Source organism: Daphnia magna, linkage group LG9 (assembly GCF_020631705.1).
Source record: "Daphnia magna isolate NIES linkage group LG9, ASM2063170v1.1, whole genome shotgun sequence".
In the NCBI taxonomy this organism is placed as follows: domain Eukaryota; kingdom Metazoa; phylum Arthropoda; class Branchiopoda; order Diplostraca; family Daphniidae; genus Daphnia; species Daphnia magna.
In genome coordinates, this window is record NC_059190.1 from 1,818,574 (window position 1) to 1,842,557 (window position 23,984).

The following is a 23,984-nucleotide window of genomic DNA, read 5'->3' on the forward strand; positions in this document are numbered from 1 at the left end:
TTGGGCTGCTACAATATCTCACAAAGTAAACTTACTCAAAAACAAAAACTTCGAAGACGAACAAAAATGGCTGTGACGATTCAAAAGAGAAAAGGAAGCGATAAGACATTCCGCACACGGTTTTTCTACGTCGTTCATATTTTCTGGGTTAACACCAGAGTATTGTCAAAAAATTGAAGAACATGTTACTAATCTCAAATCCCCACCCTCTCCAACAAAAATACTTTTGTTTCTCAAAAACCGCAAACAACCGATTCTTCCATCGACCACTAGATGGCGAAGCATTCGGATATAAGAGGAAAGAAGAAAAAAAGAACATTTTTGTTTAAATAAAAAGGTAAAAAATTGTGAATGGCATAATGAAATGTCACGGTACGGAAAAGCATGTTTGAACGCGTCAAAATTTATCACTTTGCGCGGCAGCCATTTAATTTATGACTACCGGTCAATGACACTAACATAAAAATAGTGAAAAATCATTTCACAACAAAATGATACTCAAACCCCCCAAAAAAGAAGGTCTATTTATTAACAAAGTATTTATTAACAAAAAAATAATAAATGACGCCCCACGATGATGACGATTACTGTAAATAATGACGTTACCGTGGAGAGACTAGTTTAGCGTGAAATAGGGTGGTCGAAACAGCCGCAAAGACTCCGTCTTTATAACAAGTTAAAAAAAAAGAAGGGAGTTTTACGTAACAGAAAGTATATGGTGGCGAACTAAACTCACATTCAATCCACACGGTGCTGCGATTTGTGCCTAGCAACGCCAATTGTATTTCCTCCCCCCTTTCTGGAACCCGTTTTTACCCTTTCAACTTTTGCACCCAATTTCTTAGCAAGTCTTTGGATACACACGTGGCCCTCGTTTGATTGTGGAAAGACGTAATAACTGAATTATCACTTCTTTTTTTACTACAAGATCCAGCTACAAAGTCACTGCAATCCGTCACTTAACAACCGCCGAATCAATAAAAAAACCTATGCAAGTGCTGAAGGGATTTAACAGCTATTCATCGCCAACACTAAAAAATAAAGGAGAGGAAAGAAGCAAAAATTGGGGGATAGGTCGTTACGGCCCAGCCAATCGATCGGCCGGACAAAAATAAATAGGCAAGCAATGTCCTTTCGTTGGCAGCCAACCGAATCACTTCAACACGTGCGTCAGTACATTAACCACAAGAATCTTGGGGGATTTAGAAGGGTAAGGCTGATTAATTTAAGAAGCGAGTTGTAATTTGATTATGGCGTACAATCAAATTAAAAACTTCTTAAGAGGGAGAAAAAGAGGAGCAAAAAAAGAAGTTTCAGACGATATAAAAACATTTTAGTCTTCGTCTGTCATCCAAGATTTTTTAAAAAAAGAAACCCGAGAAAGTTTAGAGAAATCAATTTCTCTGGCAACGTTTAGAAAAAACAAAATTTTAGACAAGAAAAAAGGATCAGCGCGCCAAAAAAAAGTGATAAAGGAAAACTGTTGAATCGATTCAAAATGCACATGAAAACGCTCACAAAAAAGACCATGGATAACAAAGATGGAAAATCCCCTTGTGAACAGAAATCTTGATGTAGCTTGTAAAACTTAACGAAAAAAAAAAAAACAACAAGAACGAGACTGTCAACAGTGAACCCAACCCGACCCGACAGCGTTTGAAAGCCTGTACTGTCCATCATCGGTTTCGTATTTCCAATAACCCAACAGTCCCTATACTTGAGTCTCGTGTAGATCTTTAAGGACTACTCGGATCAAGATCGTTACAAATGAAAAAGCATCAACAAGCCTGATGTAGTTTTCTTTGACTCACAGATGGCAAAAATACATTTGTAATGCCACCTTCTTAATTTTACATGCACGCATCAGTGAAAATGGAATACAAGGCATTGTTCTCCTACCTTGTAATCCTTGTTAATCCCAGCTTCACTTACGAGGATGAAATGTCAAACCTACATGTGCAGAAGAAAAAAAGATATAAATAGGTGACCAATGGAGAATAAATCTGAAGACACTCCATGAAGTACATCTTAGGAATAGAGTATCTCCCCATTAAGGCTTAACATGAAATTTTCTTGGTCAAGCATGGTCACATTGTTAAGCTTCATTATTTTTGAGTGCTGTGCAAATAAGAAATGCAATGATTAATATGGAAAAACAATTTTCTTTACATTAAACATACATGGCTGTTTTCCCAATTTGTAAGTGTATACTACTATGAGCGTAAAAATTATTTAAGGGTTACCTCGTGAGCTTTGAGTGATATTGTAAGCTCTGGATTGACCTTAGGATATTTCTCCTTCCATGATGACGACACTTACGGCTTTGCCTCGTGGTTCGCTCCTATTGTCTCATGGCCTTTTTGTCAAATATTCAATGTTTTTTCAATAAACAGTTTGTTGCCGTTAAAGTATTTGCTGCCAAACAGTCAGCAAAGCAAAAAATATTGCATCACTCATAGCGAAAACTTGTAAAAATGAACGATGACAAACGATATAAAAGCCAAATTTTTTATGCAACCACGTCATTACGTGCCGGAAAGATGTTTGAAAGTCGAATGCCTGTAACTGAACGTTGTCAGATTAAATGACAGAATGCAAAACACCAGTTGATTTTTTCAAAATTCATTCCTTTTGGGTCTCTTAAAATTTTTCACGAAAGGCAATAAAAGTTTTTTTTTAAATATTATACACTTGTACACAAGGGTGTATACAAAAAATTGAATATCGAAAAAAAAAAATGAAAAAAATCCATTTTATATATCGGGCAAACACGCCATGTGTCACCAATACAAGTTTTCTTACCCTCTCCCCATCTTCCTGGACCTTCCTTCTTTTCCCATGGTTAATACTACAGCCTATGGGCAGAAAAAATAGTGTAATGATGTATAGGAACGAAAACGACGCCGTGGGAATCGGTGCCAACAGCAAAAAGAAAAAACTTTAAAATATTTTTATAGCCATACAATACGCGTACATGTTAACGTAGAAGAAATAAAGTCCCCAAAAGAAAAAAGGTATTGTAAAAAAAAAATCAAGAAAAAAGTCAAAAGGTGTGCATGTAGTCTTGATTGCTTTCTTTGTGCACGCCATCTATACAATTTTTCGGGCATTAAGTCCTCTGATGAATATTTTTCTACCACTGATTTGCCCTTTTATCAGCCGGTGCTTCCTCTTTTGGAAGGAATAATGATGCATTGCAAATGATGAAATAAGATGATTAGATCTCACACACAACACAGCAGCAGGCAATTCCCGTTGGGCAGTTGATCCGACTTTTCCCAGCTTTTTTTTTTCTTTCTCTCTCTCTCTCTCTGTTCTTTCCGCGGTAGATATTGATTGGAATCACAACCGGAAAAAATGAAGACAAAAACAGAAGAGAGAGACTCGTGTATCTGAAGAATAACAATAGGAGAAAGGCGCGCACCGCTCGTTTGATTCATCATCAAAGGACATATCCAGCCAACAAAAATATGAAAAAAACAAAAAAAGACAGTGACTAACTGGTTAGTTTACAAGCCTTTTTTTCTTTCTTGTATTGCATCCAATATTATTCCTCCATAGATAATTATGTACAAATTTTATAAAACCAAACATGAGAAAAAAGAAACGCACACAAAAAAAAATTATGCACAACATTGTACAGAGATAGAAGAAGGGAAAAAATGGAAATAATAATAATCTTCTTATATTTCTGATATGAAACATCAACATGTTTTTTTTTATATGTCTGTACGTTATCACGTCGTCAGGAATGGGGGGGAGTCTCTATGTACAAATATTCAAGTCGTGTCACATTGACGTCAAAGGGTTTAAGTCATATAGTATCAAAAATCTTTTATTCATTTTTTCCCCCCCATTAAAAACAACAAAGGGGAGAGAAAAAAAAAAACAAAAAAACTAACCGGAATAGTTGGACACGGCTGCAACACTTTGGCGTTCCGGATCATTGAACTTGTTGTTATTTCCTCCTGTCGCACCAGTTAACATAGTCGCATTAGGCCGACTCGTTTCTTTAGCCCGACTGGCGGCCATTCCGCCTCCGGAATGTGAGGTGGCCGCAAGCTGACGCGGCGGACTAATCCGCAAGAGTTTCTGAAAAGCGTTACGAAACTCTGGACTGAAAATGGTGTACAGAATTGGATTGAGAGTGGAATTGAAGTAGCCGAGCCAAAGGAAAAACGACACCATGTTGTCGTCGTAGTAGCAATGCGGCCATTGACAGACGGGCATCAATAGCGCAATGACAAAGAACGGCAACCAGCAGAAGACGAACGCGCCCGTAATGATGGCCAATGTTTTAGCGGCTTTACGTTCGCGTTTAGATTCCATATTGCGACGTCTATTGTTGTTGGAAGCCGAGGCCGCAGTCGACGCGGCCACTGATGTAATCCGTCGAGTTAATTTAGCTGGTGGGGTTGGAGGTGTGTCTACTGTTTGCTCGTCGACGACGTAGATGTTCTCCACATCGACGGACGGCCTGCCGAGATTTAAAACGCCGACAGCAGCTGTCATGGCCGTGCAGGTCGTTCCGGTCGAGACGAACGAAATTCCCGTGCTGTTTGTCGTCGATATTGTGGGAGCTGCCGAAGAAACAGTGCCTCTCAAACTGAGACGTAGTCCACCAGACGCCGCTGAGGAGGAAACGCCATTGTTTTGTCTCGGCTCTTTCCGTCTCCTAATCCGCTTCTTAGCCGTCAAGAAAATTCTCCAATAAAGGAACAATATGATTGCCAGCGGCAAATAAAATGTCGACAGCGTTGCAAAGACCTGCAATTTTTTTTTTTTTTTTTTTTTTAGAAAAAAGAAAAAATTAATAAAAAAAAATCAACATGGTACCGCAGAAACTAAAGCCGTGTGGCTTTTCTTCATCAATATAGCTATGTTCCTCCATGCTGGCTATATCAGGTCTTAAACAGCAGACAGCTTTCTCTATCGATCGTTGAAATCGAACGCAGACGCCAGCGTCCGGTCTCACGCTATTGAAATGGTTTGCGATGTCTTCCACACAGCGAAGAAATAAAAAGAAAACATATTTTTTTTTTTCTTTCTGCTCTCGAGTGGACGTTTGACTATAGCAGAGAAAATTGACGATTGCCCCGTTACATTGCTACCCCTCCTTTTTTTTTTCTATCGGGGAATGTTACGAACGCAAGTGTAACACTCGTCGGGATCCTATTGAGGATCGGATTGCTGTGGAATCGATTCCATTTCGACTAAACTATTATTTTAAAAATAAAACTATGAAATAACTTTAAAAGCGTAATGCCAATTTACCTGATAACCGACATCCTGACTGATGAGACACTGTTGGTAAATCTGAATTCGTTTATGCCAATCGTCGTCTTTCCATCCGAAAAGCGGGAAACATGAAACTAGTAATGAAACTAGCCAAACTGTAGCAATCATGACAGTAATCCGGCCGATCGTTCGCTGTTGGATGTAGTCGATACTCGTCACAGCCCAGTACCTGTGTGCATTCAAATATACAAAAAGCAAATCTCAATGCATTGACGATGAAGGAAATCCAATTTAAAATCAAAACAAGTTTTATCTCTTCCTCGAAACGTCTTTAAAAGTTGTGCGTGAAAACCAAACAAACAATGACTACGTAAGTGATCAGTGGAATCGATCCGGTGTACACACAAGACAACCAATAGGAATCCTTATTCTGCACGGGTCATGATCGTATATATTTAGTGCGTCGCACAGACACACAGACGTACGTACACAAAGGCTCCCTCTATGAAGTTGATCATGTAGGCAATCCACCTCTCTTTTTGCGGGTGGTGGTGAATGATTCAACCGAGCCGTTTCTTTTTTATTTCCTTTATTTTTATAGTCATGTAACACGACCTGAATATCACAATGGCGTGGCTAGAATAATAAATGTAGTAAATTTATGCTCCGATAACAAACCGATGGGAAAAGATCACGTGATGCACGCAGTTGGCAAAGACTACGAGGCTCACACAGTGTGTTAATCGATTAATGTGTGTATACCTATAATTTAACCTTTTGTCTTAAGTTGAGGTGAGCACCATTTTCTTTCGATTATTCAAGGATATTATTTTTGGTACTTCTACTTCGTTCTGTTTACGTTGGTTAAGTTCGACTGGCTCATATCCAGTTCACTGAATATTTACACAGTTTGGAGATGGGTTCCAAATCAATATTCAATGTGGATTTGCTTGCTGACCCTGGATATACATAAAAAATGTTCCCTCCTTCACTCGTGGACCTTTGTAAAGTCTCGTAAAAAAAAAGAAGGAAAAAATCTATAGGAAATGAAAGAATCACTGTGCGTTGCCCAGCCATCATTAAGGCATCCCAAAGGCGGTTTATATAAGGAACAAAAAATCTAATCAAATCCTTAAAAAATAAAAAAATTCTTGCTTTGGGGCTATATAATTGTGTACACTAGACTCGACTCTTTTCTTTTTCTTTAAAGATTCTACAAAAACCAATAATAAAAAAATGGGGCAATAACATTCGTCTTGTTTAACTTACCTGCTTACCACAAGAAAGTCAATCCCAATTTGGTAATACTGGAAAGAATCCGCGATAATAAAATAAATAAGGTTAACGTATTTTACCTGTCGGTTGCAATGGCGACCAGATGAAGAATTGAAGCTGTGCAACAGAGAACGTCCGAAGAGGTCCACATGTCGCAAAGTTCGGGTCCCAGGAGCCATTTGCCCGTCACTTGATAAACAGCACCCAATGGCATGACGAGACAAGCGACTAAAAGATCAGCCACGGCTAACGATAGGATCAAATAGTTGGCCACTGATTGCAGATGTCTTTCCAGCAAAATGACTGCAATGACAAACACATTACCTGCGTGCGAAAAAATAATTAATCATTTAAATAATATGCAATTTAAATGGCGCGTGACAAATGATTTTAAGACAATAGCCACCCCCTGTCGTTCTATCGACCAGGTAATCAATTCTACTCAGCAGCTAATTACTAGCCCCTCCCCCAAAAATAAAGGAAAGGGTAGCAGCTCGTGTTGCACATACGAACGGACCTTGACCAAGTTTCCTATTACGCGTTATAAAAGAAAAGTTTGATACAAGTATTAAAAAAAATAATTCTTTTAAACATAGTATTTTTTAATTATACAGCCACAATAATTCGTGATTTTTTTTTTTTTTTTTTGCTTGCGTGAAAAGTTTCGGCCGGGAGTGCATCCATTAGGCTTGTTGTATATAGACATTGTAGTTTTTAACAATGCCACACGATGAAAAGGCGGATACTATTTGAATAAAGTTTGAGCTCTAGTGCGTTTGTCTTTTGCTACAAGCCTTTAGGGCCTCTCATCGCATTCGAGAAACACATCTGGCGTATAAACAAAGATCACAAGACCTCTTCCCCTAATAATAATTACTTTGTAATTCCGCTAATCTGTCGAGTAATCTGATACTTCAAAAAAGAAAAGAAAACCCATCACGCTATTGGATATATATAGCCCTAAATTATGAAAGACATAATAAAAAAAGAGTGGGGGTTCGTTGACAAATGACGTGCAACGGCAGCAAATGGATTCGTCTCATCACACAAGAAAATACATAAAAGCGACACCGAATGACATTTAAGCCTTCAAGTTGATGAGCCTGACGAACAGAAACCGTATATCCTTTTATACGGATAAGAAAAGTATATAAGCGTGATGATACTCTGTGTACATCACAATACTTTGGCTGTGATAAAAGTGCTTCTCTTTTTTTTTTTATTTCGAAAATAATCTCGCGAAAAGAGTGTGCGGCTGCGGGACTGCGATTGGATCGACCGAAAATGACGAACGCGTGCTTACTGAATACCAGCGGGATCTCGATGTCAACTGATGTCTGCGTTATGTCTTTAGATCTCGTGAACTTATTATTTTTTTTTCGGCCACAAACCTATATGAAAAAGAGAGCCGTTAAAAGTCGACAAGGCGGGCCCTTCTTAGAACACAACCTCTGGATTTGACAATCGTAAAAGAAGTCGGTACACAACTGCGTGACTGTAGATACACTATAAAGCAATAGTTGATGTTTCCTTTCATAAAGTACGACATTAAAGTATATCTACAGAAAAATATAGACATGTCAATGCATATATATATACTTTCGCTAGAACTGTGCTGTTGGCATTGGATTGCAGAGGAAACTGCTGCCGGGATAGGCAATGGAAATTGATATTCTATTTGCTAGTCTATATACAGTCGTGACGTCTATATATTCTGCGATACGAACATAAATAGAAGATTGCCATTAAGCTTATACAACTGGAAGGGAAGGAAAAAGATTTTTGTTTTTGCTCGAAAAGTAGAAGTTGACGCGTGGTTATTATTTTTCGACCAAGTGACAAAAAGGGGACGACTTGGCAAGGGGACGACCGAGTATTTATAAACCCATGAATATATTTACTGTTCCATACTCGCTGAACTCTGTGGTACGACACTTATAAATGACGATGAAAAAGGAAGTTGGCCGATTACGGAGTCCCACACACACACACACTTTGGTCAGCAAAAGAGGCAAACTAACGTCTATTACAAACAATAATACATCATACAGAAATCCCTAAAATGTGTGTCTGTAAATCAATCAAGATTTATGAAAGAGTCCTATGTATTTCGGCACTGATTGAGATAGGAAAGAGTCTTTGGAGGGGGAAAAAAGGGGGGGTTAAAGAGAATGGCGGTTGTCAACAAGTTGCGTCATCAATCAACTCTTCAATATTTTGTTCACTGTTGGCGCTTGTTGCTTTCCAACATAGGGAGAGAAATGTATTTTTAGCGCCAAATTTGAATTTTCAAAAGGGTACTGACTTTAAGTGGACGTAATTCATCGCAATCAATATTGCCATCTTAAATTTACATACAAAGCGGCCAACATTAAGCCTCAATGCAAACGTAAGACCCCCCCCCCATACTCCACACTTTCCCCATTTTCTAGACAAGAGTTCTGCCCCACCCAAAACTTCTACCATTTCGCATTGGACTCTATACACAAATCCAATATCAGGAAAACTCCCGAGAGTAAGATATGTACTTTATAGTTTAGTGACGAGCTATAGAAATCAAAGAGTCCAAACAATCGACGCCTTCCTTCTATGCATTGTAGCAGGATAGCCTGAGTGCAGCTATTTTTTCTATTACAACACATACAGTTTTGTTTTATTCCCGAAAGAGATGCCACACAACTTTTATTTTTTGCTACGAGAGATGAGACCTCTTTTTTGTTTTGTTTGGTTTTTTTAGATCTCAGAAGGGAATCATTTATTAAAAGACATCAAAATAAAAATAAAGAGTTATCGTCCAGGGAGGAAGACGAAGAAAATTGGACCCCATACTACTTTGTCAGCCATTATTTAGTATTATAATAAAAATGGTATGAGGCCACGGTAATCATTATTCTTGAGTAGCAACGGCTTTAACATTGGAAATTAATCAAAATAAAAGTATTAATAATCGTTGTTAACGGTTTTTAAAAAAAAAGAGAGAGAAAATCCACGAAATATACAACATAGTTACGTAACATGTCTCAAATAATCAGCGTGCACACACACAGCGTATATCATAATCATATAGACGCTGTCTGGCGTTCATATCGCAAGAATGAAGACGTCGTCGGGGACGTACCACGTTCTCTTTGTAGTGATTTCCCTCAATGTAAGAGCATATAACATTAGCTAATGGCTTTTCTAAACTTTTGTTGTTACATCGAATGACGCACGTCTCGTACAGGTAAATAGCAACAGGAGGTATGTCAATACATTTGAATACGTCCTTTTGCTGTATGGCAATGACGAAGTCGAAATGACTTGAAACGTTTATGGCCAATAAATTGGAATGAGGCGTTCGTACTCGTGAACTCTTACGTACACCAACGCGAACGCCATTCCACAAATACCTTTGAAATATGGCCGTCATTTGCAACATGATAAGCGCGGATCAATAAGACGGTACACTTCGTCTTTCTTTTAATAAGAAAATATTTCTCATTTTTTAAAATCACGTGCAGCAGTTTGTTTAAACACAAGAGCAACAAAATGCCAATATGTTTGCAGTTTCAAAAATAGCCGAGTAAAAAAAAAATAGTTTTAATAGTATATCACACGTCCATCGAAAATAAATCAAGACGGTACAACTCGTTTTGTTACAAGGTCGTGTTAGTTTCCCCGATGAGAAAAACCTAACGGCCATTCTCAAAGTGGAGAGAAACAAAACACTTTTCCTCATTCAAAAAACAAGTAGATGGTATTTCCAATTTTAGATCGCATTATTTGGCAGACGAGGGAAAAAGTTTGTGCATCGTCGCAAACAGCGTCTAGTTATTCAGAGGCCTATTCGAAAAACAAAACAAAAATGTTTAGATTCCGACATGTCGTAGACAAATAACAGACGGACGCAATGGGTAGAGTTTAACGATCGCACGAGTAAAACACACACACGACATAAATACAAAAACATTGCCACACGGATGGATGTGTAGATTTTGTTCTCCAATTCGATATAAACAAACCACTTGCGATTTTTTTTTTACGATCGTTCTCTGTGTCGAAAAATGCTAACCGGCGTCAGCGAAGAAATGAAAAATCTAATTTCGTTTGGACTGGGAACGTCTTTTTTTTTTTGGACGATTGATGAGATGATTGAGAGTTCTACATGTTAGATGGAGAGAGGGGGAAAATAAGTTAAAAGGGGAACAGGGAGGGGGGCCCGATTGGGTGCACCGGTTTCCATCAATTCAATCAAAGACATCAACGATTCTTTCATACACAAATCCCCGCTGTGGGCGAATCAATTCCCGCAGTTGGTGAAAAATTTCAACCTGTCGCTAACCTCGGTCTTTCTCTTTTAAATACATCGAAACGATTAATTATGGAGAAAGTCTACGATTTATTATTGAATTATTCGCTTTCCCATCCAGAGCGGAAGGAAATAAAAATTAGTAGAAAAAATCAAGGTCGGCAGACACAACAACAGACACAAACATCCCGCTTTTCACTCATCCCGCCACAGTTGTGTATCAAATAGCAACCGCGCGCACACCACATACAGCTGGCCAAAGCTAATAAATACATTTCTTTTTTTTTTTCGTCGATTCCACACAAACATGCCGGAATTTGGAAAAAAAAAAATTCCCAGTCAAGTTTAGAACATCAGATGGCAATCCGATCGCTCTCCGTTATATTGTTCGGACATCCTTCTTTGGCCCTGGTTTGTTGGCATCCGTGTCCGAATAGACGTTGCCCATCATGGGATTCCCACCTCTTTTTATCGTTTCATATTTATTACCATGCACCCACACACCTTCCTCAAACGGGACATGGTATGCGTGTTTAATAATAGCGTCGTGTGTAATACACGGACACGGACGGATTTGAAAGGAAATATTGGAAACGGACAAGAAAATTCTACGAGAAAAATTTAACCCCCGACGGGAGTTGATCCCGACAGCTGTCCAACTATTTGGTTTGGGACCTAAAAGACGACGCCGACGTTCAAGTTTAGATTTTTTTTTTCACGCTGTAAATTTCGATCGATGCGTGTAGACAGCCTGTACATTACAATCGCTAAAAGATTTCTATAAGAAAAAAAAAATGAGCTCAAAAAGTGATAGATGCGTGAATCTTCCACTTGGGAACGCTATGTTGATAGCATCGCATTGCGATTCACGACACGAACGGAAACGAAAGATTTTATTTCCCTTTTCTGTTTTACAACGCAGACGTTCGTGCCTATTAAGGTAAAGTACACACAAAGAGTATCAGTAATGGTCTCGGATGGTTAGTCGAAACAAACAACCTGGGGCTTTTTCCTACACCAACCGGCAATAAAAACCGAGTCGGATGTTAAACACAATTTTAAGAATTTACTCTTTGTGACATTTTGTGTGTGTGTGGATGGGAGTTAATTTTAGCCAACTATTCGAGCTGACAAGAGAAACGTGCAATTGATTTGCTCCACCAATCATCATCTACCAGTGATGACAGACGATGGATGCCATCGGGAGCGTTTGGGAACGCCCAGAAAAACACATAAAAAAAGAAGAGATCCTATAAATATAAATACTCTTTAACCACTCACAGATGAAGAGCCCAACAGTTATCCATCTGCGTGGAAGAGTATTTATTTTAATCCACTTACCAATGGCAGTGGTGAGAATAAGGATGACCAACACCATGGCAATGAGGACATTCATCAACGAATCAAGCGCATTGGTGGCTACTACGTCAGAGCTGTTGAAATAAGTGGTGATTGTGGATGAAGAATTGATGTACAATAACGTGGCGTTCAATTCTTCTTCACTCGAATACAACAATGTTGGAGCTGACGATGTCGTCCAATTCATATTTACAGCTGTGACACTCATTTTCGAGAGCCGCAGGCAGTGTTTAACTGCGCGGCTACGCAGACACAATACTACTCACAAAACTGAAACATGTTTTTTTTCTTTTCAAGTATTTTTCTTTCTTTCTCCAGACTTTGTTTTCCTTTGTGTGTGCACATAAAGATGAGAGAAAAAAACCCAGCTGTTCACGAATGGTACGAAACTTTAGAATACATCGGGAAAAACTTGTGCGAGTTACTAGAGACAGCGTGAAAACGTCTGACTGGCGTCCCAGTCGTCAGCCAAATGAACGCTAGAGCCTTTCGTCTTCACAACTTTGTGAACCACCATCACCCCCCTCTCCCATCCACCCAGTAGTTCAGACAACGTATATATTCAGAGTAACATTGCGTGTTTGGTAAAGGACCCTCCACACTGCGTAATACCAACAATGAAGGGAAAAGTGCTCCTACACTTTGCTCGCTTCTCCCGTCTATTCGTTCACGGATGAATTCAAGCGACGATGTTCATAACCTTTAGGGAATATACTACCCACTCTCTTCTTCTCACATTTGTCGTCTGGCAACAACAAAAAAACGGGGAACTGAAGGACATTTTAAAAGCCAATCATTGTGTCATCTCAGACGTAATTGAATTATCTAAACTTTCTCTTTCAACGTGTGAAAACCCATTCAATTTGAGGAACTTGCACTTCAACAGGGAGATAAGAAAAATAGCCCAAAATGTTGCTTTCATCTCTTTGATTACATTTTCTAATTTCAATGCGTAGTGGTTTGTTTGCTTTGGAAGATGGTTTAGAATTAGCATGTCAGTACATTGTAGGACTATAGTCTTTGGAATATGTGTACACCATTTCCTTCCTAATCGATGGTTTCGAGGGAGATTAGTGAACTCGAGCGTGCCGTCCACCGAGCACGATGGACTGACAATTTCTTGATCTTTACCAAAAAGATTAGACTACGATTCCCAGAGCTGTTGCTAAATGTCAACAGCAGTTCATGTTCTATTACAAAGAGCCTACAGTTCTTTACTACGAAAAATAGACAAAGCGTAAAAGAATTCGTTCATGGACTCGACGAAATGGTGAAAAACAAAATAGGGGTTTTCTTACCTTGCAGAAAGATAAATGTCAGCGAACTGGATCAAGAAACGTACATTTTCAGACTGTTTAAGCTTAAAGAAAAGCAGCCGAGAGCTCAACGTGGTTTTAGGGTGGTGGGTGGTTGAACAAAGGAAGAATTGAAAGGCGGGGTGAAAAGTTGATACATTGTTGCAAATTTTGATTAATTGAATTTTGCACTATTATTTTAACGCTGACTATTTTGCAGTACGGACATCTGTGGATTTTGGTGGTTAACCACAGAATAGAATCTCAGAATGAAAAGTAACTGGTAAATAAAAAGGAATTAACTAACGTCCAGGAAAATGGGTGGGCCCTGGGCATATCTTTGCCAGGAGCCTTATGTCTAGAATTAATTAATCATTGATTGCTTGGGGGTATTTTGGTCAACTAATTCACGGTTGTAGAAGGGATTTCATTAAATACAAAGCAAAAAGAAAACAAAATATTTAGTAAAAATTCCGTCGACACTGTTTGTTTTTATTAAGTCTTATGATTTGTTTTGTTTTTTTCAACAAAAGTTATTTTGTTGGTACAAAAAGGGAAATAACCTCTGGGTCGACAGGAAGAGACAAGCGCTCATAATCACACACAAACATATAAACGGAAAATGAAAATGGGAGTTCCCTCTATTTCAAATATTCTTGAAAAAAAAAAAAAATCAAAAATAATAATTATTTTTTTTCTTTTTTACCGACATAAATATTCGGTCATCCCGTGCCCTCCCCAACTACCTGTCAAATTGTTCGTTACTGAAGGACAAGACCGACCGAAGACGAGGGCATATCCGGGCAGCGCCAGTTGTACAAATAGTAATGTAAATTGCCATCACCAATACCAAACTTGAGCGGCTCCAAGAACGTCTTGTTCTCCATCAGGTCAAGAGCGTTGAACACGTCGAACCCGGCATTTTTAGCCGTGACCAGAGCATCGCTCATCAGCTGGTTCCATGGCGTCGCCGATGAAGCGTTGTAGAACGAGTAGGCTGCTTTCAACGACTTGTGAACAGGATGGTGCATCACAGTCGATGGCAGCGTGTAATAGCTTACCAAATCGGTGATGACGCCGTTGTTCTCCACCACGTAGCAGTCAACGATGCCTGGCCTAGGGAAGAACCAGTGGCGGAAATCCTCCTCATCAAAACACGGAGCCAAGTGGAACTTGTTCAAATACTAAAGGGTAGGATCCAAAGAAAAGAAAAAAACACGTTCAAAGAAGGGAAGAATCAATATCAATGTTTGAACAGAAACAATCCTTTCTGAGAAAAACTACTTCTTTTAACCAGTACCATTTTTTTTTTTACATTGCTTTAGACGACTTATCAACGTTAGTCATCATTGGTAGCGTAACACTAGACGGCCATAGTATTGGAGACTAACCGTGTTGAGCAATCGATAAGCCTGCTCAATGTCCTTGAGCTCCAACGTACGGAAGCCTGGAGTTTTCGTCTCTTCGGGTAACCGGTATAGTTTCAGTGTTCGCTGCATTGTCATATTACGAGCCAGATGCGAAAATTTGACATCGATCAGCTTTTTGGGGTTCAGAGAACGATGCCAGTATCTGCATTTGAGGGTCACGATGAAAAGACACACCATGAGGGGACTTTTCAAAGTATAAGAAAATTTAAAGAGCAAATACCTGCACGTGCTGACCGGTTTAGGCAACACGACACCGGCCGTGTACACGGCTTGAAAAATTCCTTTAAGGTGAACGCGTCGCGTAATCTCGCGAATCAGGACGGGGGCTACTCTTTTCGAGCGGAGCTTCTTATGCACGCATAGAAAATTAATCTCCACCATTTTCTGGGTACTTTTAATTTGAAAAATTGAATATTAGTTGAATGTACATGTTGAATACTGATAAATCTTACTGGTTATATATTCGAATGGTCGCTGGAATGGCAGAGATGAAGCCTAAAAGCTTGCCCGATTTCTCTGCACGAACACCACAGTGCCAATCTTGGTACCAACCAGGCGGTTTCAAAGCCCTACAAATTCAATTTTATATAGACGAAGTCGTCTATACACGCCAAATAAAATGTAAACCCACCATAAGAGAAAATCAGCCGAATAATCAAACCGAAACATATTGTCATCATCTTCTACGTAATTTTCGTTGAGAAGCTGATACAGTTCTTGCAACTTGAAAATCAGACAAGAGAAATGATGTTGGTTTAAAGTAAAAAATAAATAAATTGATTGGTATTTACTGTCTGTGGATTGTCTAGTGACAAAGTATCCCAAACAAAACCCTGAGGTAAAGTATATGGTTCAGGACGAATCTCTGAAGCAGGTGTATCCTGTTCAATAGGTTCATTGGCAGTAATATCTTCATCTGAAAAAATAAATAAAAAATGCTTCATAATTCAAATTGAAATGTATCATGTAAGTGAACCTTACTTATTTTTGGAACAGGTTGAGTGCTCCAGAATTCATACTGCTTAGCCATAGCATCTTCGGTCGTTTTAACAGCACCTTGACTGTGGGTCAACGAAAGCAACTCCATGGCTTTTTTCAAGTCCTATCCAATACAATAAATGGTAATTTATGGCACCAGCATTTGACAAGTCAAATAAACTCACTTGAAGATTAGCAGGTGGCAACATCATTTCTTCTCCATCGTCTTTGGATAAATGGTTTTTGATAGTTTTCCCTTTTTTCTTTTTGTCTTTCAACTTGACACCACTAAGAGCACAAAAATTTAAATTATCAGACGGGACACATGGAAAAAACTATTTTTTTTTTATGCTTCACGAAAGAGTAAAGTAATTTCGTTGATTAACGGTCGCATTAGCATGTAAACGTGGACCAGCAAACCTACCCCTCGTTAGAATGATGGTGTCCATCACAATGATCTCCACAGCCATTAGATGAATCTGCATTCATTTTTCCTGTATTTGATTTCAAGCTGTCAGCCATATCTCTTTATGAATAAAAAGTAAAGTAAATTCACAACCGTTTTTTTCCAATGTATTGACGACAGATCAGCCCCACGGTGCGGCCTGCCCACTGAGACTAGTAGGGAGGGAGACAGGCAATAGCAGACTTGTCACCGCCCGTGACTATGGCAACCAAGCTTCTACAACTTATTGTTTTCAGTTGGCCTTGCTGCTGCACTAATTAAACCAATATTGTATACCGATCGACATGTTCAAATTCAATTTCCCGTCGGAAAATCAGGATGAAACGGATACAATATCTGACGACCTAAACAGTAGTGGCAAAACTTCTCTCCAAGAAATAGATGGGCAAGAAATTGAAATATCAAATGACCATTTTCAGAAAATTAAAAAATATCGTGAAAGCTGTTCGTCCACGAGTCTCGTACGTGGTTTTCATCTTGTTGATTTGAAATACGTTGAAGAGCTTGTCACCTCACAGAAGAGTGGAGAATTTGAATCTTTGAAGACTGCCATTAAAATGAATAGCGATGTTATAAGTGGAGTGTATGAAGGTAAAAAAAAATTGCACATTGTTTTATAACACAAATTCAGATGCATTGCAACAAATTTAGGTGGATTAAAAATATGGGAGTGCACCCTTGATCTTTTGGATTACTTGAACAAAGAATCTGTTCAATTTGACGGGTTGGATGTCCTTGATCTTGGATGTGGAGCAGGGCTCCTCGGCATGCATGCACTGAGAAAGGGAGCTCATTCAGTCCACTTTCAGGACTATGTATGTTATACATTATTTTACTTATTTACTTTTCTCATAAGAATTTATTCCTGAACTAGAATACTGAAGTGCTTTCCCTTTGCACCATTCCTAATGTGATACTCAACAACAATCCAGATGTAAAGAGCAAAACAAATTTTTTTGCTGGTGATTGGGGTTCATTACATCATAAACTCAAAAGCTACGATATTATCCTTACTTCTGAGACTATTTACAATCCTGAAAATTACAGAAAATTAATACAAATTTTTGAAGAGATGGTCAAGAAAAATGGAGTCATGTAACTATAATTTCGTCTTTATTCCGTTCGTACTAACCAGTTCCATTTAAATTATCAGTTACGTAGCAGCGAAACATTTTTATTTTGGTGTTGGAGGTAATGTTTACGAGTTCGAAAAATTGCTTCGACAAAACGAAAGATGGAACACGTCAATCTGTTTTTGCTCCACTGAAGGTATATGCATTTTAATTTATTACTATACCATTAACCAAAAGACCTACTTTTCTCTATTTGTTAGGTGTAAAACGAGAAATTCTAAAAATTGTCCAATCTGCAGATCAGAACCATCAAAGAGCAAAGGTTTGAAGTTCAAATGAAATAGGGGTGTCAATATTTTTTTAAAGATTTTTATGTATAAAAATAAACTCTAAAGTTAAAAAATATACAAGAAAAGCACATATGTAATGCAGTTACTTAACATACACTTATGTAATCATGTCGCAGATATAACCATTATAACTTATGGTTGATTCAGCTACCCCTGAGTTTAGACAAGTGGAAGCAACAGTTTTCTTTTACCATTGAAAATCATGAAAACAGATGCAAAAATTTGCGAGAAATCTCATTATTCAAAGAGATCTTTTAAGGGGGAAAGGCAGTCATAAAGCTGGGAGATCTAGTGCTGTGAAAATGCTTAAATAAATTTATAACTTAACTATTTTCATCTCGGTGAGTTTTTGATCATAAGACCTCAGTTCGTTACTTCAATGTTAATTCAATAGACCGCCATTCACGAGAAAACTTCATATTTCAGAATAATTCAAACGTTGCCCGGTAACCTGAAACAAATGAAGTCCATCAGCCGCTTTATATAGTCTGCTACAGCTTGAAACCGCTTGTCATTACTTTACTTGAGTTGACGATTTCACGAGTCATTCTTTCAACGACACGATGAGTTCTATTGGTACTGGGGTAATAGGCACCTTAAAATTTATTGATTTAAATCTTTCTCCTCGATTTACTGTCATTTTTTTATTCCAGTACGATTTGTCAGCTTCTCAATTTTCTCCCGATGGTAGAGTTTTCCAGGTCGAGTATGCTCAAAAGGCCGTCGAGAACAGCGGGTAAGGGCACATCTTTCTTCTTTGCAACTAAAATACTCATCCTTTACTGTGACAGAACTGCTGTAGCCCTACGAGGTAAAGATGGTGTTGTATTTGCTGTTGAGAAACTAGTGACATCTAAACTATATGAAACTGGGGCAAACCGAAGAATTTTTAACATTGACACCCATATTGGAATGGTTAAGTCCTGAAACAAGCTATTTTTAAAGAAGTAAATAAAGTAGAATTTAATTTTTAATTTACTCCTGTGTAGGCTGTTGCTGGTCTACTAGCGGATTCAAGGCAAATTGTGGAAACTGCCAGGACAGAAGCCTCAAATTACCGTGCTGAATATGGTGGCAACATTCCTGTCAAAGTATGATAAACATGTGAAAAATTATGATAACTATCCCAGTATCTCCTACTTTTTTATGAAGTACTTGGCAGATCGTGTTGCCATGTATAAGCATGCATACACTTTGTATTCTGCTGTAAGGCCGTTTGGTTGTTCTGTTGCGCTTGGATCTTATGATGAAGTTGATGGCCCTCAACTTTTTATGGTGGACCCTTCTGGAGTTTCTTTTGTATGCTACTATTTTTTTTTTATTCATCCCATGTAGTAAGTTTATAATTATCTACTACTGTAGGGTTATCTTGGATGTGCGATGGGCAAAGCAAGACAGGCTGCAAAAACAGAGATGGAAAAGCTCAAACTTAAAGATATGACCTGCATGGAACTCCTAAAAGAAGCTGCAAAAATGTGAAATTTTTCTGTGCTGCCTCTGTTTAAATTATATCATAATTGGATGTTTTTTTTCCCCATAGAATTTACATTGTCCATGATGAAGTCAAGGATAAGCACTTTGAGTTGGAGCTAGGTTGGGTAGGTGCTGTAACCCAAGGACGTCATCAAAAAGTCCCTCAAGATGTATATTCTGAAGTCGAACGATATGCGAAATCTGCACTTGAAGATGATTCTGATTCAGGCAACGATGATATGTGAAGAACCGGAATGAAGAGGGTGACCGAGTTAATACACTTTGGAATATAATCGTCTTTACGTTAACGTCAAATTCGACCATTTTTTTGAGCCGTTCTGCCGATTCCAGTTAGGCAAAATAATTACAATGATTTCTCGACAAACTCGTCATAGTTCTAGTACTCAAGTTAACTGAAAGACCGTAGTATTTTGTAGGAAAACAAAGGTTATCTAAATTCACATCGTTGGTTCATCAGGCTACCATGTTACATGTACTTCCGTTACTAAATGATAAATTAATATACTTACCCTAACTCCCCTTATTTCACTTAGGCGAACATTTTTATTACAATATTCTTTTTTGCCTCAAATCACATTTGAATTAATGGCGCAAAAGGCGAAAACGGGAGAACAAAGCGATTTATTAGGGGGAAATTTTTTGTCGCACCGTGTATCCAACACCTTTTCCGAACGCACCCTAAAACGCGGTAAGTGCGGCAAACAACAGAAGCCAAACAACAAGCCGACGATACATTTGAGTCAAAATGCCACCTGTTTTGTTAATGAAATCAATTGTGTGATCTCTGCAACTTCAGTTCAATCCGTGGGTGGCTATTCATTTAACGGTGTTAAAAAGCCACCGAAAAGACGCGGAAAAAGTGGTAAAACGTGTTGTCTTTTTGTCGTTTATCTGTGTCTTAACGGTTTGTCACTTTCGCACCATTTGTGATCAATTGCAAAGAAAATATTTATCCAAGTATGGAAGAAAAAAGTAAAAAGTATGAAGGAAAGAACAGTGTAATTGAATTTGTTGAAGGTTGGGATATGATACAAACGCTGGGTGAAGGAGCTTTTGGGGAGTAAGTTAATTGTTAATTTTTTAAAAAGTCATGAAAAAAAAATGTATATCTATATTTTTAGAGTAAAACTACTAGTCAATGCAAAAACCGGAGAAGCAGTGGCAATGAAAGTAATTGATTTGAAGAAACATGCCAATGCTGCTGAAACGGTCAAAAAAGAAGTTTGTGTTCACCGAATGTTAAATGACCCTCATGTCATTCGGTTTTATGGCAGAAGGGAAAATGGCAATTTTGAATTCATTTTTTTGGAATATGCAAGCGGTGGAGAGCTCTTTGACAGAATAGGTAATATGCTTTAATCTGTAATATATGTTTGGATAAACTGCGACATTTGTTTTACAGAGCCTGATGTGGGAATGCCTCAAATGGAAGCCCAGCGTTATTTCAAACAATTGATTGCTGGTGTAAACTACTTGCATAGCAGAGGGGTGGCTCATAGAGACATAAAACCAGAAAATTTGCTTTTGGATGCGAATGATAATTTGAAAATATCTGATTTCGGAATGGCAACAATCTTTCGATTTCAAGGTCGTGAAAGACTTCTGGATAAACGTTGTGGAACTTTGCCTTACATAGCTCCTGAAGTGCTTTGTCGCAAGTACGCAGCAGAGCCGGCTGATATTTGGTCTTGCGGCGTCGTCCTTGTTGCCATGTTAGCTGGAGAATTACCTTGGGATGTCCCTTCTAATGATTGTCCCCTATATACATCATGGAAAGAATGTCAGATCACGCGATTGCCATGGACAAAGATTGATACGCTTGCTTTGTCTTTATTGCGAAAAGTGCTGATGCCTCTGCCAGGGAAGCGTTATAGCATTCAACAAATAACTAACCATCAGTGGTTTCAAAAAATATTTAAAGTTTCAAGTATGGATTTGCTTTCTTATATTTCTTTGCTATGTCTTAGAAATGCAATTGAGATGCAACTAATGACTTATTATTAACCAAAGGTACATCTCTAAGAACAGAAGAGAATACACCTGTATCGAAACGGATATGTTCTGACGCTGTGGACGCCGGTTTGTTACCGTCTTCGTCGGACGCCAGTCGTCTGTCATACTCTCAGCCTGGCTTGGGCTTCTTCTCCGGTTCCCAACCGGTTCACCAAAACGACAACAACGATGACGAAGAACCGAATAATCTGCCAGGCGCAGTGTTTAGCTTCTCTCAACCCGCTCATATTGACGATATGCTACTTAACTCCCAGCTGAACACGCAGACCGCTTCAGGCTCAAGTATGAGTTCGCCACTGCAAAGACTCGTTAAAAGAATGACTCGTTTGGTGGCTAAAGTCAGCTGTGAAGAAGCAATCAAGCATTTGAGCCAACAACTAATCAAACTTGGCTACACTTGGAAAATACACACCCCAGGAGTGGTATGAAAGCTGGAATTCTTCGAGACTATTCGGATTATTTAAATTATTTTGTACCTTTGCAGGTTACTATATCAACTCAAGACAGACGCAAAATGCAACTTGTTTTCAAAGCAACAGTTTATGATATGCAGACAATGGTGTTGCTCGACTTTCGGTTGTCGAGAGGTTGTGGACTTGATTTCAAACGGCATTTCCTAGCCATTAAACATAAATTAGCTGATATCTTGTGCTCTGCACCAGTAACATGGTCAATAGCCACTGCTACTAATAGCATTCCCTGAACAACCTTTTTAATTATGTTGTTTTATAAATGTTGAATTACACAGAATGATTTGTAGCATAAATTGCTTTTATTTTTTCTGGATGACAAGGGACTTACAGGGGAATTTGATCAAAGTATTAAGACTGAAGCAAGTAAAATGGAAATTCAAAATTCCTGGAGGGTTGGAACACATTTATAGATGAAAATCAAATTTTAGGACTGTTTGAGACGCAATTTAGTACTCTTGAGAATTGGCCTTTCCTTTTGAAGGCACCCTTAGATCCTCCAGCAGGTGCAGTTTCAGTTTTCTTAGGGAGGAGAACAGCCTGAATATTGGGCAACACACCACCTTGAGCAATGGTAACTCCAGACAGGAGTTTGTTCAATTCTTCGTCATTACGGATGGCCAACTGCAGATGTCTTGGAATGATCCTATTGAAAATAATGACAATAAATTGAGCTATCATTACAGAATTACTGAAACACGTTTTGTACCTAGTTTTCTTGTTATCTCTTGCTGCATTTCCTGCCAACTCAAGTACTTCAGCAGCTAGATACTCCATCACAGCAGCTAGGTAGACAGGGGCACCAGCACCCACACGTTCGGCATAATTGCCTTTGCGAAGCATACGATGAATACGACCAACAGGAAACTGAAGTCCAGCACGGCTAGAGCGGGACTTGGCCTTAGCCTTAACTTTACCTGTGAAAAAATGTTAGTTTTCATTCAACTTACTCAACAAAAATTGGTCGGTTTAACAAGGTGGTGTTCTAACCAATACAAGACAATGAAACGTGGTTTTTCTTTACCTCCCTTTCCACGGCCAGACATTGTTTGAAGTTTAAGGTAAAACGAGAAGTCCAAACGGTAAGAATCAAAGATGAATTCAGTGCCCTAGCTAGTCGACAAACCTTCCGGAAATGACGTCGAACCAACCGTTTTCCTTTATTACATCGACTCTCCCTAGTCCCCCCACCCCTATATCAACTAGAACGCCATCTGCAAATCGATTTCTTTTTTCGTGGCGCGAAAGCTACAAACAAAAACATACGATTTTGTAACTTTGAGAAAGAAAAACATACTAAGATTTTGTAAGAAATCATTTTATATCATAAGGTAATATTTACATTTATTATTGTCATACTTTTCTGAGATAAAACAAGAATGGCAAACATTTTTGGCCTAGGGCTCAAGCACGTAAAAGATAGAAACACCACACACGTTGTGGACATAAAAAACATCGACACCAAATGCATGTTTGTGATCTATTAACCAGCTAGAAAATCAGTAGTATTTTTGTTTTGGGACTGAAAGTACCAAACCCAAACTTATAATACTGTTTTCAGTATGTTGTTGTGTCTTTCCCCTACGTGCACAGGACGTGCCTTGTTAAAAAATATCGGCCTTCAAGAAAAACGAAAGTGGTAAGTACGTTGCTAACAACACGTGGGCTTTTTCGTAGCTGATTGAAATGTCATGACGATTAATGTTCGTCGACTAATTACGTTATGTGTTCGAAGTTGAACATTGCTTTGATCACTTTCACAACGAAGAACTACCGATCTGTACCATAAACGTTTACCACATGTTGTTCACGAACCAACTTGAAATCTAGGTGGTTCGTTTAAGAAAATTAAGATATTTTGTGCCAAATTATCAGACTTGTAAGGGAAGGAGAGACTTGTCTGTGACTTTTTCTAGTTGTTATTTTACGTGAGCTACGAAATCTGAAAGGAAAAAGACAACAGGTTTTTCAAAGTCAGACGCATTTTGGCTTTAAATTTTGTAAAGGTAACATGAGGAATTTGCATAAAGGGACGATTTGTTCAATTGGAAACACTGCGGAAATAACAAAACGGAGCTTGCAAAGGATCCGCCTTTTTCGTTCAAGGCCTATTTCTGGCAAAAAAATATCTTTCGATCTGTAGAGGCATAGACGTACCCGTTGAACGAGACCTTGTGGAATGTCAGGTAGTACACAAATCATTTCTTACATCACAGACTAGAGGACTTGGCAACAGCATAGCTGTTTACAGCAAC

The 23,984-nt window shown here is 38.6% G+C and overlaps 5 protein-coding genes and 1 long non-coding RNA gene across 9 annotated transcripts in view; 2 read left to right on the forward strand and 4 right to left on the reverse strand.

Moving 5' to 3' along the window:
• Positions 1-2,619, reverse strand: part of LOC116930908 — a 36,793-nt gene extending 34,174 nt beyond the window's left edge. For 2 of the 4 annotated variants that reach the window (XR_004398624.2, XR_004398623.2), the window contains exons 1-2: positions 2,244-2,572; positions 1,900-1,950 (exon numbers count right to left, since the gene is read on the reverse strand). This is a non-coding gene — a long non-coding RNA (uncharacterized LOC116930908). Of the gene's footprint in view, positions 1-1,899; positions 1,951-2,243 lie in introns of all 4 variants that reach the window. The other 2 variants (XR_006651383.1, XR_004398622.2) reach the window with 2 other exon arrangements.
• An 885-nt stretch (positions 2,620-3,504) lies between these two features.
• LOC116930868 (5-hydroxytryptamine receptor) lies at positions 3,505-12,643 on the reverse strand. The gene is made up of 4 exons (XM_045179267.1): positions 12,143-12,643; positions 6,594-6,837; positions 5,275-5,467; positions 3,505-4,767 (listed from the first exon to the last, which is right to left on the reverse strand). The coding sequence occupies exons 1-4, from the start codon at positions 12,366-12,368 to the stop codon at positions 3,898-3,900; spliced, it is 1,533 nt and encodes a 510-aa protein (XP_045035202.1). The 5' UTR covers positions 12,369-12,643; the 3' UTR covers positions 3,505-3,897.
• Positions 12,644-13,915: 1,272 nt separating this feature from the next.
• On the reverse strand, positions 13,916-16,547 carry LOC116930873 (glycylpeptide N-tetradecanoyltransferase 2). Its single transcript, XM_032938301.2, has 10 exons — positions 16,423-16,547; positions 16,288-16,357; positions 16,049-16,151; positions 15,867-15,987; positions 15,677-15,801; positions 15,517-15,608; positions 15,338-15,454; positions 15,106-15,276; positions 14,847-15,027; positions 13,916-14,639 (listed from the first exon to the last, which is right to left on the reverse strand). Exons 2-10 carry the CDS (start codon positions 16,350-16,352, stop codon positions 14,217-14,219), a joined length of 1,398 nt encoding a protein of 465 aa, XP_032794192.2. The 5' UTR covers positions 16,353-16,357; positions 16,423-16,547; the 3' UTR covers positions 13,916-14,216.
• An 11-nt stretch (positions 16,548-16,558) lies between these two features.
• On the forward strand, positions 16,559-19,518 carry LOC116930865. The gene is made up of 11 exons (XM_032938290.2): positions 16,559-16,920; positions 16,981-17,144; positions 17,204-17,424; positions 17,483-17,598; positions 17,663-17,724; positions 18,406-18,488; positions 18,544-18,667; positions 18,742-18,843; positions 18,905-19,051; positions 19,115-19,227; positions 19,293-19,518. Exons 1-11 carry the CDS (start codon positions 16,614-16,616, stop codon positions 19,468-19,470), a joined length of 1,617 nt encoding a protein of 538 aa, XP_032794181.2. The 5' UTR covers positions 16,559-16,613; the 3' UTR covers positions 19,471-19,518.
• Positions 19,519-19,816: 298 nt separating this feature from the next.
• On the forward strand, positions 19,817-22,025 carry LOC116930871 (serine/threonine-protein kinase grp). The gene is made up of 6 exons (XM_032938299.2): positions 19,817-20,108; positions 20,189-20,306; positions 20,368-20,591; positions 20,649-21,173; positions 21,257-21,681; positions 21,744-22,025. Exons 1-6 carry the CDS (start codon positions 19,832-19,834, stop codon positions 21,960-21,962), a joined length of 1,788 nt encoding a protein of 595 aa, XP_032794190.2. The 5' UTR covers positions 19,817-19,831; the 3' UTR covers positions 21,963-22,025.
• On the reverse strand, positions 22,013-22,911 carry LOC116930899 (histone H2A). The gene is given in 4 exon segments (XM_032938341.2): positions 22,013-22,211; positions 22,213-22,375; positions 22,439-22,646; positions 22,754-22,911. Coding segments are annotated over 4 exon segments (426 nt in total). The 5' UTR covers positions 22,776-22,911; the 3' UTR covers positions 22,013-22,178.
• Positions 22,912-23,984: the final 1,073 nt, after the last annotated feature.

Coding starts and splice junctions, on each gene's coding strand:
- LOC116930868 (XM_045179267.1), bottom strand. CDS start 12,368: ATGAGTGTCACAGCTGTAAATATGAATTGGACGACATCGTCAGCTCCA. Junction 6,838..12,142: donor TATTCTCACCACTGCCATTG/GTAAGTGGATTA, acceptor TTTCGCACGCAG/GTAATGTGTTTGTCATTGCA. Junction 5,468..6,593: donor GTCGCCATTGCAACCGACAG/GTAAAATACGTT, acceptor GAATGCACACAG/GTACTGGGCTGTGACGAGTA.
- LOC116930865 (XM_032938290.2), top strand. CDS start 16,614: ATGTTCAAATTCAATTTCCCGTCGGAAAATCAGGATGAAACGGATACA. Junction 17,425..17,482: donor GTCAAGAAAAATGGAGTCAT/GTAACTATAATT, acceptor TTAAATTATCAG/TTACGTAGCAGCGAAACATT. Junction 17,599..17,662: donor CTGTTTTTGCTCCACTGAAG/GTATATGCATTT, acceptor TCTATTTGTTAG/GTGTAAAACGAGAAATTCTA.
- LOC116930873 (XM_032938301.2), bottom strand. CDS start 16,352: ATGAATGCAGATTCATCTAATGGCTGTGGAGATCATTGTGATGGACAC. Junction 16,152..16,287: donor CACCATCATTCTAACGAGGG/GTAGGTTTGCTG, acceptor TTGTGCTCTTAG/TGGTGTCAAGTTGAAAGACA. Junction 15,802..15,866: donor TCAACCTGTTCCAAAAATAA/GTAAGGTTCACT, acceptor TTATTTTTTCAG/ATGAAGATATTACTGCCAAT.
- LOC116930871 (XM_032938299.2), top strand. CDS start 19,832: ATGGCGCAAAAGGCGAAAACGGGAGAACAAAGCGATTTATTAGGGGGA. Junction 20,307..20,367: donor GGTGAAGGAGCTTTTGGGGA/GTAAGTTAATTG, acceptor CTATATTTTTAG/AGTAAAACTACTAGTCAATG. Junction 21,682..21,743: donor AAATACACACCCCAGGAGTG/GTATGAAAGCTG, acceptor GTACCTTTGCAG/GTTACTATATCAACTCAAGA.